Consider the following 15,187-nt stretch of genomic DNA (forward strand, 5'->3'; position numbering starts at 1 on the left):
CCACTGCAGCTGCTGCTGCTGCCAACCCCTCAGACAGGATTCTGCCCTCCTGGGGTCCAGGCAGCCCGGGCCCAGGAAGGTAGAACAAAGGACTTCCTCTGAGAGAGGGTGTTACTCCCTCTCCCTTTGGAAATAGGTGTGAAGGGTGTGAAGGGTGTGAAGTAGCCTCCCCCAGCCTCTGGAAATGCTTTGATGGGCACAGATGGTGCCCATCTCTGCATAAGCCAGTCTACACCGGTTCAGGGATCCCCCAGCCCTGCTCTGGCATGAAACTGGACAAAGGAAAGGGGAGTGACCACTCCCCTGACCAGTACCTCCCAGTGGAGGTGCCCAGAGCTCCTCCAGTGTGTCTCAGACCTCTGCCATCTTGGAAACAGAGGTGTTGGGGGCACACTGGATTGCTCTGAGTGGCCAGTGCCACCAGGTGACGTCAAAGGCCCCCTCTGATAGGCTCTTACCTCTCTTGGTAGCCAATCCTCCTTTCTTGGTAGCCTCCTTTTCTGGCTATTTGGGATCTTTCTTCAGATAACGAATGCAAGAGCTCACCAGAGTTCCTCTGCACTTCCCTCTTCGACTTCTGCCAAGGATCGACCACTGACTGCTCCAGGACGCCTGCAAAACTGCAACAAAGTAGCAAGACGACTACCAGCAACATTGTAGCGCCACATCCTGCAGGCTTTCTCGACTGTTTCCTGGTGGTGCATGCTCTGGGGGTCACCTGCCTTCACCCTGCACTGGAAGCCAAGAAGAAATCTCCAGTGGGTCGACGGAATCTTCCCCCTGCTAACGCAGGCACTGAAAGACTGCATCAACGGTCCTCTGGGTCCCCTCTCATCCTGACGAGCGTGGTCCCTGGAAGACAGGAACTCTATCCAAGTGACCCCCACAGTCCAGTGATCCTTCAGTCCAAATTTGGTGGAGGTAAGTCCTTGCCTCCCCACGCTAGACTGCAAACCTGTGTACTGCGTGATTTGCAACTGCTCCGGCTCCTGTGCACTCTTCCAGGATTTCCTTTGTGCACAGCCTAGCCTCGATCCCCAGCACTCCGTCCTGCAGTGCTCAACCCTCTGAGTCGGCCTCCGGTGTCGTGGGACCCTCCTTTGTGACTCTGAGCCAACTCCAGTTCACAAATCTTCTAAGTGCATGTTTGGGTACTTCTGTGGGTGCTGCCTGCTTCTGTGGGGGCTCTCTGAGTTGCTGAGTGCCCCCTCTGTCTCCTCTTCCAAGGGACGACATCCTGGCCCTTCCTGGTTTCCAGCAGCACCCAAAAACCTCTACCGCGACCCTTGCAGCTAGCAAGGCTTGTTTGCGGTATTTCCGCGTGGGAACACTTCTGCAACCTTCACCATGCCGTGCGACATCTTCCGTCCAAAGGAGAAGTTCCTATCTCTCTTCGTTGTTGCAGAATCCTAAGCTTCTTCCATCCGGAGGCAGCTTCCTTCCACCTTCATCCGGGGTATCCTGGGCTCCTGCCCCCCCTGGACACTATCGCGACTCTTGGACTTGGTCCCCTTGCCTTGCAGGTCCTCAAGTCCAGGAATCCATCTTCAGTGCTTTGCTGGTGTTTGTGGTTCTTGCAGAATCCCCCTATCACGACTATTGTCTTATTTTGGGGTAGTAGGTGTACTTTACTCCTACTTTTCAGGGTCTTGGGGTGGGGTATCTTGGACACCCTGACTGTTTTCTTACAGTTCCAGCGACCCTCTACAAGCTCCCATAGGTCCGGGGTCCATTCGTGATTCGCATTCCACATTTGGAGTATATGGTTTGTGTTGCCCCTTGCCCTATGTTATCCTATTGTAATTCTACACTGTTTGCATTACTTTTCTGACTCTTACTTACCTTTTTTGGGTTTCTGTACATATAACTTGTGTATGTTACTTACCTTCTTACTGAGGGTACTCACCTAGGTACTTGTGGCATATTGTCATAAAAATAAAGTACCTTTATTTTTAGTAACTCTGACTATTGTGTTTTCTTATGATATTGTGCTATATGATATAAGTGGTATAGTAGGAGCTTTGCATGTCTCCTAGTTCAGCCTAAGCTTCTTTGCCATAGCTACCTTCTATCAGCCTAAGCTGCTAGAAACACCTCTATTCTACTAACAAGGGATAACAGGACCTGGCAGGAAATCCTTTGTTCTGCCTTCCTGGGACTGGTCTGCCCAGGCCCCAGGGGGCAGAAACCTGTCTGAGGTTTGGCAGCAGCGATAACTGCAGAGAAAACCCCAGAGAGTTTGTTTGGCAGTACCCGGGCTCAATGCTGGAGCCCCGGGATGCATGGAATTGTCCCCCCAATACCAGAATGGTATTGGGGTGACAAGTCCATGATCCTGGACATGTTACATGGCCATGTTCGGAGTTACCATGGTGACGCTACATATAGGTATTGACCTATGTGTAGTGCATGCGTGTAATGGTGTCCCCGCACTCACAAAGACTGGGGAATTTGCCCTGAACAATGTGGGGGCATTTTGGCTAGTGCCAGGGTGCCCTCACACTAAGTAACTTTGCACCTAACCTTCAAAAAGTGAGGGTTAGACATATATGGGACTTATAAGTTACTTAAGTGCAGTGTAAAATGGCTGTGAAATAACGTGGACGTTATTTCACTCAGGCTGCAGTGGCAGTTCTGTGTAAGAATTGTCTGAGCTCCCTATGGGTGGCAAAATAAATGCTGAAGCCCATAGGGATCTCCTGGAACCCCAATACCCTGGGTACCTAGGTACCATATACTAGGGAATTACAAGGGTGTTCCAGTGTGCCAATCAGAATCGGTAAAATTTGTCACTAGCCTGCAGTGACAAATTTATAAGCAGAGAGACTGTAAACACTGAGGTTCTGGATAGCAGAGCCTCAGTGATACAGTTAGGCACCACACAGGGAACACATACAGGGCACACCTTTTGAGCATTGGGGTCCTGGCTAGCAGGATCCCAGTGACACAGGCAAAAACAAACATACATATAGTAAAAATGGGGGTAACATGCCAGGCAAGATGGTACTTTCCTATAATAGCTAAAACGCTGAGGTTACTTATTTCTAATGTTCTTATCCAGTATGGACACAGTGAGGATGCTCAGACTGTATTGTTTCATCTGGACCTGGACCATGGCAGAAATGCATAAGATTGGTCTCTATATATTACAGCACAGTGATCCAAAAAAGATGCAGTGGGATGTAGCTGAAAGTAATTGCGAGTAGCTGAGTTTAATACAAATATTCCCCTCACAACCGTATTTGTTTGTCTCAATATGTTGTACAAGCAACATTATACACTGCACATAATTAAACAAGCCAAAGCAGATCATGTATTAAATAATTCATCATCAGTACAAAACACAGTTGTGAAAATGAAATTACCTTCATGAGAGAGTTGACCATATCATTTAAACGGATTTGTAATAAGTTGCCTATGAAGGGCAAGGGAGTTGGTCCTGGGGGAAAGTGGCATTTTTCCTTCCACCATTGAGCTTTCCACACTATCCTGAAGGAGAGGAGGAGAATTAGGACAAGGGTAAGCACAGCCCAGAGCTCCATCTTTTACAGCAGAAGACTGCTCCTTCACCTAGAAAATATCAAATGTACCAATTAGAACAACTAGGTACAGAGATATTGAGTAAAACACAATTTTAACAACCAATAATCAGTGCTTAGAACAAATCTTTCTATTAAACCCTTTTGTAAGTTAAATCATCAGCACAAAATACATCAGTTTCGAGAGTTCAACGGAAGGGCCAGGGAAGAGCCACAATAGGGCACAGTATTTTCCAGTTCCTTACGCTGTCTTCAGTGACAGCTTTATTGTGGTTATTAGTGTGGAGACTGTGGAAGTTGAGGGGAACTTAGAAAGTGATGTTTAGAAAAATGTTCAGAAAAAGGTTTTCTTACAATGACCTTTTGCATCTACCACTGACATTAAAAATGGTGGTGTTTACATTGTGGACATTTTCCTCTCTTTCGGCCATTTCAAGTTGAATTGTTTCAAACTGGTTCCTAAATACACTTGACTTTACATATTGAGCAGTCCTCTTGCCTCCCATAAATGATGTCGAAAATTAATGTAAAACACAGGGTGTTAATTACTGTGCTGTAATGCTGAAGTTAACAAAAGATTTAGGGGCTCATTCCGAGCCCGGCGGGTGGCGGGCACCGCCCGCCGGACGGAAACCGCTGAAAGACCGCACCGCAGTCAATAGACCGCGGGGGTCATTTTGACTTTCCCGCTCGCCCGCCGGCCCAGCGGGAAAGCCCCTGCAACGAGGAAGCCGGCTCCGAATGGAGCCGGCGGAGTTGCAGGGGTGCGACGGGTGCTGTAGCACCCGTCGCGATTTTCACTGTCTGCATAGCAGACAGTGAAAATCTTTGTGGGGCCCTGTTAGGGGGCCCCTGCACTGCCCATGCCAGTGGCATGGGCAGTGCAGGGGCCCCCAGGGGCCCCACGACACCCGTTCCCGCCATCCTGTTCCTGGCGGGTTTTACCGCCAGGAACAGGATGGCGGGAAGGGGGTCGGAATCCCCATGGTGGCGCTGCAAGCAGCGCCACCATGGAGGATTCTCTGGCCCAGGGGAAATCCGGCAGGAAATCCGGCGGGAAACCGCCGGATCCCCTTTTCTGACCGCGGCTTTACCGCCGCGGTCAGAATGGGCACTGAAGCACCGCCAGCCTGTTGGCGGTGCTTCCGTTGCCCGTGGCCCTGGCGGTTTAGGACCGCCAGGGTCAGAATGAGGGCCTTAGAGTGCTGCTTGGTGGAATGCAAACACAGCCAGATTGAAGACTACAGAGATATCTCAGCACCATTCCCAGTTCTGCAAATATCTCAGGAAATAACATAATTTTCTGAGGTAACGTAATCCTTTGACAGATTGAGCTGCAAACTGTAGGAAACTGGAGTGATAATTAGGGACAAGCAAGGTGTTGGTCTTGAGAAGATGTATAGCGATGAACTAAATACCCATGTACCCTTACTTCCGGTTCCAACAAAAAAATGACAAACAGTCATCAGGTACTAAAACACAAACATAATTTCTATTTCTGGTTCCATGTGAAGTTGAAAGCCCTTATCATAACTTTTTCAGCGGTTCAGAGACAGGCAGGGGTTAATGGCCCACAATAATGGGGTTTGGGGCCTTTTATCTATGCAGACCTACTGTCAAAGTGCAAACGGGTCACTCAGTACACCCTATTCGCACTTGACTCTGAAAGTATCGATTGCGAGCAGTCTAAGGCATGTCAGAGAGGTAGTGTGACGTGGACAAGACTCATAACTCAACAGCCATCGAAGCAGACACAATAAATACTGTCAAGCCCAGTGTTTGTTTTATAACAAAGAAGTACTTTAATATGCACACCAATACTCAATACTATACATAGTAATATACTCAAGGCACGGGGTTCTAAAATTGAATGCTGCAGCATTAAACAAAGACAAATCAAACGTAAACTACAGCAGAGGTGTGAGCTCAGCACTGAGTACATGAGCAGCTTGGAGGTCAGTCCTTAATGTCGCCTGCACTGAGTCGTATTGTGGTCTTATCTAGCATGACTCACCAGTTTAGACTTATGGTGAGAGATCAGTGAGTGGAGATGCTCCGCTTGGGTATGGAGGTGTGGAGAAGCCCGTGTAGAAATCACATCCAGACTCCCTCAGCCCGTGTTCTCTTGGCTTTTGGGAGATCACAGTCACTTCGGTGGTGCATCAGGCAGTGTCAGTACATGTACTTGGCTTCAGTCAACAAGTCGGTCTGCACAGCGGCTGTGATCTCACTACTCTTCTTGCTTGCTTTGTGCTGATCAGTAGGCTTCACTTAGATCAGTCATGATTCACTCTAGAAAGACAGGAAACACACTCTAACCGATGACTCGGTCCTGGTCCTCTTCCTTGCTCTTGCTGCTATTATGACCAGCCCTCAAGCACAGGGTACAGTGGCTGGCTCTCCTTCCCTCAGGCAGTGCACTCATGCAGGGGTAGTGCACCCTTCCCTCTCTCAGCAAGCAGAACAGGCTTCCATGGACAAAACCAGACCTACATCTTCTTTTAGAAAGACTTCAATAGGAAGTACCCTCACCTCCAGGCAAATGGCAGTAAGCAACACCAGCCCTAGATCTCAGGATGTTCTTAAGTACAGTGTGTATTAACGTCTTCTTGGATGAAGAAAAATCTACAAGCAAGTAGGAAAGCTTGAGTCCCATTTAAAGAGTAATTTATCTGACAGGCGATGTGGGTCACGAAGTCAGGGTAATAGAGCATGCGTAGAATGGTTCCCTTCTTTCTGTATTCCTCCTCTGCAGAGCAGACAAACAGCCTTTTTTTTTACAGTTTCACTGATAGGATACATCAGCAAAGTGGTGGATATCCAGTTTGCCATATTGCAATTGCAATGGGCTATAATGCATTTGTAATATGGCTGATGGGACATCCACCATATTTGTGATGGAGTATCTTGTCCTCCAGAATTTAAATAAGACCCAAAGTCTGTGTTCAGGTGATAGCTACTCACTGCAAGTAGCAAAAAGGGGTGTCTTAAGTTGGAGTGCCCACAGCTCAGGTTACTCAGTCCAAAGCTCTGCAGTTGAGAGTTTTCAGCATTTTGGGGAAGGCCCTGCCGAAAGTAACACTTTTGCAACACAACACATTATGCTGTGTTACTCACTGCCCATCATGTAACTAAGTGGCAGTGTTAAACTTCCACCTTGTGCTCAACTTCACCAGGTGTAACCCAAAAGGGATTCTGTTGGTCTCAGCAGTCAAACACACATATACAGCATGTAGATCTTAACAACACCATTCACAACACATGCATCCACACAGGATGTCAATGAATATTCTGGGCACTATCTTCAACTGGGACTTTTCATAAGTGGGCCCAGTTGGCCCCACACTTACCTAAACAGGAAAAATGCTTGTTCATGTATATGATCCTGACGAGCGTGGTCCCTGGAACACAGGAGCTGGGTCCAATTGTCTCCCACAGTCCAGTGGCCCTTCTGTCCAAATTTAGTGGAGGTAAGTCCTTGCCTCCCCACGCCAGACAGTAATCCTGTGTACTGCGTGAACTGCAGCTGCTTGGGCTTCTGTGCACTTTTGCAAGACTTCCTTCGTGCACAGCCTAGTCCAGGTGCCCAGCACTCCATCCTGCATTGCCCAACTCACTGAGTTGGACTCTGACGTCGTGGGACCCTCCTTTGTGACTCTGAGTTGACCGCTGTCTTCAGATCTTCTAAGTGCCTGTCCAGGTGCTTCTGCGGGTGCTGCCTGCTTCTGCTTGGGTTGTCTGTGTTGCTGAGTGCCCCCTCTGTCTCCTCCTCCAAGAGGCGACCTCCCGGTCTTTCCTGGACCCTAGCAGCACCCAAAATCTTTAACCGCAACTCTTGCAGCTAGGAACGCTTGTTTGTGGTCTTTGTGCGTGGAAACAACTCTGTGTCCTCCAGCACGCCGTGGGACATCTTCTGACCAAAGACCAAAGGAGAAGTTCCTGGCACCTTCCGTTGTTGCAGAATTTTTGGCTTCTTCCACCTGGAGACAGCCCTTTTGCACCTTCATCCGGGGTTTAGTGGGCTCCTGCCCCCCCTGGACACTTGCGTGACTCTTGGACATGGTCCCCTACCTTTACAGGTCCTCAGGTCCCAGAATCCATCTTCAGTGTTTTGCAGTCAATTGTTGTCCTTGCAGAACCCCTATCTCGTCTTTACTGTCTTTCTGGGGTAGTAGGGTAACTTTGCTCCTACTTTTCAGGGTCTTGGGGTGGGGTATCTTGGACACCCTTAGTGTTTTCTTACACTCCCAGTGACCCTCTACACACTACACTAGGCCTGGGGTCCATTCGTGATTCGGATTCCACTTTTGGAGTATATGGTTTGTGTTGCCCCTAGGCCTATTTCTCTCTGTTGGATTTTATTGTGATTCTACATTGTTTGCACTACTTTTCTAACTGTTACTTACCTGATTTTGGTTTTTGTGCATATAATTTGTGTATAATACTTACCTCCTAAGGGAGTATATCCTCTGAGATACTTTTGGTATATTGTCACTAAAATAAAGTATCTTTATTTTTAGTAACTCTGAGTATTGTGTTTTCTTCTGATATAGTGCTATATGATATAAGTGGTATAGTAGGAGCTTTGCATGTCTCTTAGTTCAGCCTAAGCTGCTCTGCTATAGCTACCTCTATCAGCCCATGATGCTAGAACACCTCTATTCTACTAATAAGGGATAACTGGACCGGGCACAAGGTGTAAGTACCACAAGGTACCCACTGTAAGCCAGGCCAGTCTCCTACAAGGGCGATTTAGGGTCTCTACTGTGGGTTCTCTTCAGATTCTACTTGTAAGTTTCCAGCAGGAATCCTCTGCAACTACTACTTCATCCTCTGACCTCGGATCAACCGCAGCCTGCTCTAGGAACCGCTGTAACAGCAACAAAGTATCCACAAGGGATACTTTTATTCTGCAACTTCAGCTCCAGCCAGCAACTGCAACAGTTTCCACGATGTGCTCGCTCTGTCTTGATCCTGCACCAGAAGGACCGAAGAAATCTCCTGTGGTTTGACGGAGTTACTCCCCTGCTCATGCAGGCACATTCTAAGTCAACGACCTGTACTCCTGGACTTCTCTCGCAGCAACGAGCATGCTCCTAGAAACACAGAGGGTGGACACAGACTGTCCTGAGGTCCTGCTGACGCATTTGGAGGAGGTAAGACCTTGCCTTCCCTGAGAGCGACAGTACCCCTGTGCACTGCATCTTCTTCACCTCCTGAGGCCTCTGTGCACTATTTGCAAAATTCCTTTGTTCACAGCCTGGCTCAGGTCCCCAGCACTCTATCCTGCGATGTCAACTCGCTGAGTTGACCTCCGGCGGCGTGGGACCCTTCTTTGTAGTGCTGCACCAACAGCATTTTACACCCCCCAGGCCCCTCCTGGCTCCAGCCAGCGCCATTTTGACACAAAATGCAACTATGTCGTAACCAAGGCTTGTTGGCGGTGACTTCTAACACAAAATCACATCTGCATCCATCTTTACATCGTGGGACATCCTTTGCATCATGCAGGAACCCGCTGACATCTTCCTAGGGTGCATTCCTGCAGTCTTCGTCCAACCAGGGACTCTTATTTTGCACCCTCTTCTGTGTTGGCAGGGTCTCCTGTCCTTCCTGGAACTTCTGGACTTGGTCTCTTTCTTTTGCAGGTCTTCAGATCCAGGAATCCAGCAGTTGTTGTTTGCAGACTTGGTTGGTTACTGCAAGAATCCATATCACGAGGTGTAGTGTGTCCTAAGGAAACTTGCAGTACTTTACTCCTTCTTTTCTGGGCTCTGGGGTGGGGTAATTTACTTACCTTTACTGTTTTCTTACTCTCCCAGAGATTCTGCACACACTACACTTGTCTAGGGGGGAATTTGTGATACGCATTCCACTTTCTTAGTAAATGGTTTGTGTTTCCCCTGGACCTATTTTCTCCCATTGCATTCTATAGCATTTCCTATTGTTTGCACTATCCTATGTCTAATTATTTACCTTATTCTGGTGTCTAGTGTATATATTGTGTATAATACTTACCTCCAGAAGTAGTATTGCCTCTAAGATATTTTTGGTGCTGTCTCACCCAAATAAACTACCTTTATTTTTGGTCTTTACTTGTGTATAACTACTGTGTAACTATAAGTGGTATTGCATGAGCTTTGCATGTCTCTTAGTTCAGCCTAAGCTGCTCTGCTATAGCTACCTCTATCAGCCTAAGCTGCTCGAACACTACTACTTCACTAATAAGGGACAACTGGACCTGGTATAAGGTGTAAGTACCCAAGGTCCCCACTACAAACCAGGCCAGCCTCCTACAACCATTTGTCTATGTCATCTTCCACCATATAAATGGGCACCAGGTCTTGTGGTATGTTGACCCTCACCTCACCAGGAGACACTGAAAATATACGGCCACCATCAGTGGTGGATTCTGAAGTTTGCCTGGCCTTGAACTCCAGCTCTTTCATGCTCTTTTCATGCTCCAGCAGTAGTTTCTTTATATCCAAAGCCGTCTCAGTCTCAGATTTGTCTTTTGCAAGGGCTATCTCCACCTCTGCCCTTCTCTCTCTGCTTCTGCCTTTTCTCCCACCAAGGACCTCTCTGCTGCAGCCTTCCTCTCTTCTGCTTCCAGCTTCTTCTTGGTGAGCTGTAGATTGAGCTTCCTCTTTGTCTTCTTGTCCTGTAGCTCCTCTGGGGACAGACCCCAAGCAGGCACGCTGCTTCCTGCCCACTCATGTGCATCCTCTGGGGGTGAGTTGCGCTCCTTCTGCAGCTCATGACTCATGTTTGGGTCCTCCTCATCATCCATATTTACTCCCTCCTCCTCAGGGTTGTCCTCCTCTGGTGTGGCCTGCCACCTCTAGACTTTGCCACCTCTAGACTTGGTTCTGAGGGCTATCTTGGTATCCAACGGTGTGGTCTTCTTGCTTGCATTCAGCCCCTTTCCCTGCAGAGCCTCTGCAGTTCAGCCCTGGTTACGGTGTCAGGTTTGGGCAGCTCTGTAGGAGGCTGGCCTGGCTTGTACTGGGTACCTTGTGGTACTTACACCCTGTGCCAGGTCCAGTTATCCCTTATTAGTAGAATAGAGGTGTTTCTAGCAGCTTAGGCTGATAGAAGGTAGCTATGGCAAAGCAGCTTAGGCTGAACTAGGAGACATGCAAAGCTCCTACTATACCACTTATCATATAGCACAATATCATTAGAAAACACAATACTCGCCATTGCCACATCACCCCCCACCTAAGTGAGCTTCACTGGCTCCCCGTCAATAAGAGGATCACCTTCAAGCTCCTCACCCACGCACACAAGGCACTCCACAACACCGGACCATCATACCTGAACAACAGACTCAGCTTCTACACCCCCACCCGGCATCTCCGCTCCGCTAACCTCGCCCTTGCCTCCATCCCCTGCATCCGACGCAAATCTTCCGGCGGCAGATCATTCTCGTACCTCACCGCCAAGACCTGGAACACCCTCCCGCCAGATCTACAACAGATCCAGGACCTTCTTTCCTTCAGAAAACTACTCAAGACTTGGCTCTTTGAGCAGTAGCACCACCCTCCACCCTCCCCCAGCCCCTTGAAACCCTCACGGGTATGTAGCGCGCTTTACAAATTGCTAAAAATAAAGGTTCTTTATTTTAGTGACAATATGCCAAAATATCTCAGAGAATACCCTCACTTAGGAGGTAAGTAATATACACAAGTTATATGTACACAAACCCAAAACAGGTAAGTAACAGTAAGAAAAGTAGTGCAAACAATGTAGAATCATATTAGGATGCAATAGGTAGACATGGGTCTAGGGGCAACACAAACCATATACTGCAAAAGTGGAATGCGAATCACAAATGGACCCCAGACCTATGGGAGATTGTAGAGGGTTGCTGGGACTGTGAGAAAACAGTAAGGGTGTCCAAAATACCCCACCCCAAGACCCTGAAATGCATGAGTAAAGTTACCCTACTACCCCAGAAAGACACCATAGTCGTGATAGGGGTATTCTGCAAGAACCACAAGCACCAGCAAAACACTGAAGATTGCCTCTTGGACCTTAGGACCTGAAAAGGAAGGGGACCAAGTCCAAGAGTCGCGATAGTGTCCGGCGGGGGGGCAGGAGCCCAGGAAACCCCAGATGAAGGTGCAAAAAGGCTGCTTCTGGGTGGAAGAAGCCAAAGATTCTGCAACAACGAAAAGGGCTAGGAACTTCTCCTTTGGATGGAAGATGTCACACGGCATGCTGTATGTTGCAGAAGTGTTTCCACGCAGAAATACCGCAAACAAGCCTTGCTAGCTGCAAGGGTCGTGATAGAGGTTTTTGGGTGCTGCTTAGAACCAGGAAGGACCAGGATGTCGCCCCTTGGAGGAGGAGACAGAGGGGGTGCTCAGCAACTCAGAGAGCCCCTGCAGAAGCAGGCAGCATCCGCAGAAGTACCGGAGCAGGCACTTGGCAGTTCTGTGAACTCAGAGTCAAAAAAGGAGGGTCCCACGACGTCGGAGTCCAACTCAGCGGGTTGAGCACTGCAGGATGGAGTGCTGGGCAACCAGGCTAGGCTGTGCACAAAGGAATCCTTGGAGAAGTGCACAGAAGCCGGAGCTGCTGCAAAACACACAGTACACAGGTTTGCTTGACAGAAAGGCCACTGGACTGTCGAAGACACTTGGACCCAGCTCCTGTGTTCCAGGGACCACGCTCGTCAGGATGAGAGGGGACCCGGAGGACTGGTGATGCAGTCTTTTGGTGCATGCGTTAGCAGCGGTAAGATTCTGTTGACCTACGGGAGATTTCTTCTTGGCTTCCAGTGCATGGTGAAGGCAGACAGCCCCCAGAGCATGCACCACCAGGAAACAATCAAGAAAGCCTGCAGGATGAGGCGCTACAATGTTGCTGGTAGTCGTCTTGCTAGTTTGTTGTGGTTTAGCAGGCGTCCTGGAGCAGTGTGCGGTCGATCCTTGGCAGAAGTCGAAGACGGAAGTGCAGAGGAACTCTGGTGAGCTCTTGCATTCGTTATCTGAGGAATAGCAAAGAGGAGAGACCATAAATAGCCAGAAAAGGAGGTTTGGCTACCAAGAAAGGAGGTTTGGCCACCAAGAGAGGTAAGAACCTATCAGGAGCGGTCTCTGACGTCACCTGCTGGCACTGGCCACTCAGAGCAGTCTAGTGTGCCCCTAACACCTCTGAATCCAAGATGGCAAAGGTCTGGGACACACTGGAGGAGCTCTGGGCACCTCCCCTGGGAGGTACTGGTTAGGGGAGTGGTCACTCCTCTTTCCTTTGGCCAGTTTCGCTACAGAGCTTATGAAGAGATGGGCACCATCTGTGCCCATCAAAGCATTTCCAGAGGCTGGTGGAGGCTACTCCCCCCCAGCCCTTCACACCTATTTCCAAAAGGAGAGGGTGTAACACCCTCTCTCAGAGGAAATCCTCTGTTCTGCCTTCCTGGGCGGCCCAGACCCCAGGAGGGCAGAATCCTGTCTGAGGGGTTGGCAGCAGCTGCAGTGCAAACCCCAGAAAGCCAGTTTGGCAGTACCCGGGTTCTGGGCTAGAGACCCGGGGGATCATGGAATTGTCCCCCCAATACCAGAATGGTATTGGGGTGACAATTCCATGACCTTAGACATGTTACATGGCCATGTTCGGAGTTACCATGGTGACACTACACATAGGTAGTGACCTATGTGCAGTGCACACGTGTAATGGTGTCACCGCACTCACAAAGTTCGGGGAATTTGCCCTGAACGATGTGGGAGCACCTTGGCTAGTGCCAGGGTGCCCACACAGTAAGTAACTTGGCACCTAACCTTAACCAAGTGAGGGTTAGACATATAGGTGACTTATAAGTTACTTATGTGCAGTGTAAAATGGCTGTGAAATAACGTGGACGTTATTTCACTCAGGCTGCAGTGGCAGTCCTGTGTAAGAATTGTCTGAGCTCCCTATGGGTGGCAAAAGAAATGCTGCAGCCCATAGGGATCTCCTGGAACCCCAATACCCTGGGTACCTAAGTACCATATACAAGGGAATTATGTGGGTGTACCAGTGTACCAATGAGAATTGGTAAAATTAGTCACTAGCCTGCAGTGACAATTTGAGAAGGCAGAGAGAGCATAAACACTGAGGTTCTGGTTAGCAGAGACCCAGTGATAGAGTTAGGCACCACACAGGGAACACATACAGGGCATACACTATGAGCACTAGGGTCCTGCCTAGCAGGATCCCAGTGAGACAAGGGCAAAAACAAACATACATACAGTGAAAATTGGGGTAACATGCCAGGCAAGATGGTACTTTCCTACACAACACCTGTAGGAAAGTACCATCTTGCCTGGCATGTTACCCCCATATTTCACTGTATATATATGTTGCTTTAGTCAATGTGTCACTGGGACCCTGCCTTGAAGTGGATGGTAACTCATTCGCAAATTAATGCTCACAATATTATTTTTTCGGAGCAGGCAGTGATCCTATGGACCACTGCCTACTCTGAAAAAAAAATAAACAAAAAGGTTTCGGTATTTTTTCTATTTGCAGCTCGTTTTCCTTTAAGGAAAACGGGCTGCAAAGAGAAAAAAAAAACTGCTTCATTTAAAAGCAGTCACGGACATGGGGGTCTGCTGTCGCCAGCAGGCCACCATCCCCGTGAGTGCCTAGACTCGCTATGGGGTCGCAAACTGCGACCCACCTCATAAATATTTATGAGGTGGGTCTTTGCGACCCCATAGCGAGTCGCAGAAGGTGTCTGAGACACCTTTCTGCATCGCGAATTGCGACTTGCAATTTGCGAGTCGCTATGACTCGCAAATTGCAAGTCGCAATTTGTGACTTACCTACATCTGGCCCTAAGTTCAGAGACACCAGAAAAGAGTCATCACAAGACTGGATAGACTTTGTTGACTGTTCAGTGAAGGCCATGGAGGGGTGGTTACATGGCAGTAAAGTTTCTGACTATGAAAGCCTGTACAATCTAATTCTGAGAGAGCATATTCTGAATAACTGTGTGTCTGACTTGTTACACCAATATCTAGTGGACTCAGATCTGACCTCTCCCCAAGAACTGGGAAAGAAGGCAGACAAATGGGTCAGAACAAGAGTGAACAGAAAAGTTCATACAGGGGGTGACAAGGATGGCAAGAAGAAGGATGGTAAGTCTTCTGACAAGGGTGGGGACAAATCAAGAAATGAGTCTTCATCAGGCCCACAAAAACACTCTGGTGGGCGTGGTGGGTCCAAATCCTCTTCAAATCAAGTAAAAAAGCCTTGGTGTTATTTATGTAAAGCAAAAGGCCATTGGACAACTGATGCCAGTTGTCCAAAGAAAAACACCAAACCTCCCACTACCACAACCCCTACTGCAACCTCTAGTGCCCCTAGTAATAGCAGTGGTGGTGGGAGCAAACCTACTAATAGCCAATCCAAGGGAGTAGCTGGGCTCACTTTTGGTAATTTAGTTGGGGTTGGTCTTGTTAGGGAGATCACAGAAGCTGTGCTAGTCTCTGAAGGTGCCATTGATTTGGCTACCTTGGTTGCTTGTCCCCTTAATATGGATAAGTACAAGCAACTTCCCCTAACAAATGGTGGTGAGGTTCAGGCATACAGGGACACAGGTGCCAGTGTTACCATGGTGATAGAGAAACTGGTACACCCTGAACAACACCTACTTGGTC

At 48.5% G+C, this 15,187-nt stretch overlaps 1 protein-coding gene across 1 annotated transcript in view; it reads right to left on the reverse strand.

Annotated features, from left to right (window-relative positions):
* The window catches only part of LOC138259483 (cytochrome P450 2F2-like), an 883,779-nt gene that overhangs the window by 780,798 nt on the left and 87,794 nt on the right, over window positions 1–15,187 (reverse strand). Inside the window, exon 2 of the mRNA XM_069207253.1 lies at window positions 3,366–3,570. Coding sequence (XP_069063354.1) covers window positions 3,366–3,542 — 177 coding nt within the window. The 5' untranslated portion in view covers window positions 3,543–3,570. The remainder of the gene's footprint in view (window positions 1–3,365; window positions 3,571–15,187) is intronic.

The sequence above is a fragment of the Pleurodeles waltl genome, chromosome 9 (genome assembly GCF_031143425.1).
Source record: "Pleurodeles waltl isolate 20211129_DDA chromosome 9, aPleWal1.hap1.20221129, whole genome shotgun sequence".
In the NCBI taxonomy this organism is placed as follows: Eukaryota; Metazoa; Chordata; class Amphibia; order Caudata; family Salamandridae; genus Pleurodeles; species Pleurodeles waltl.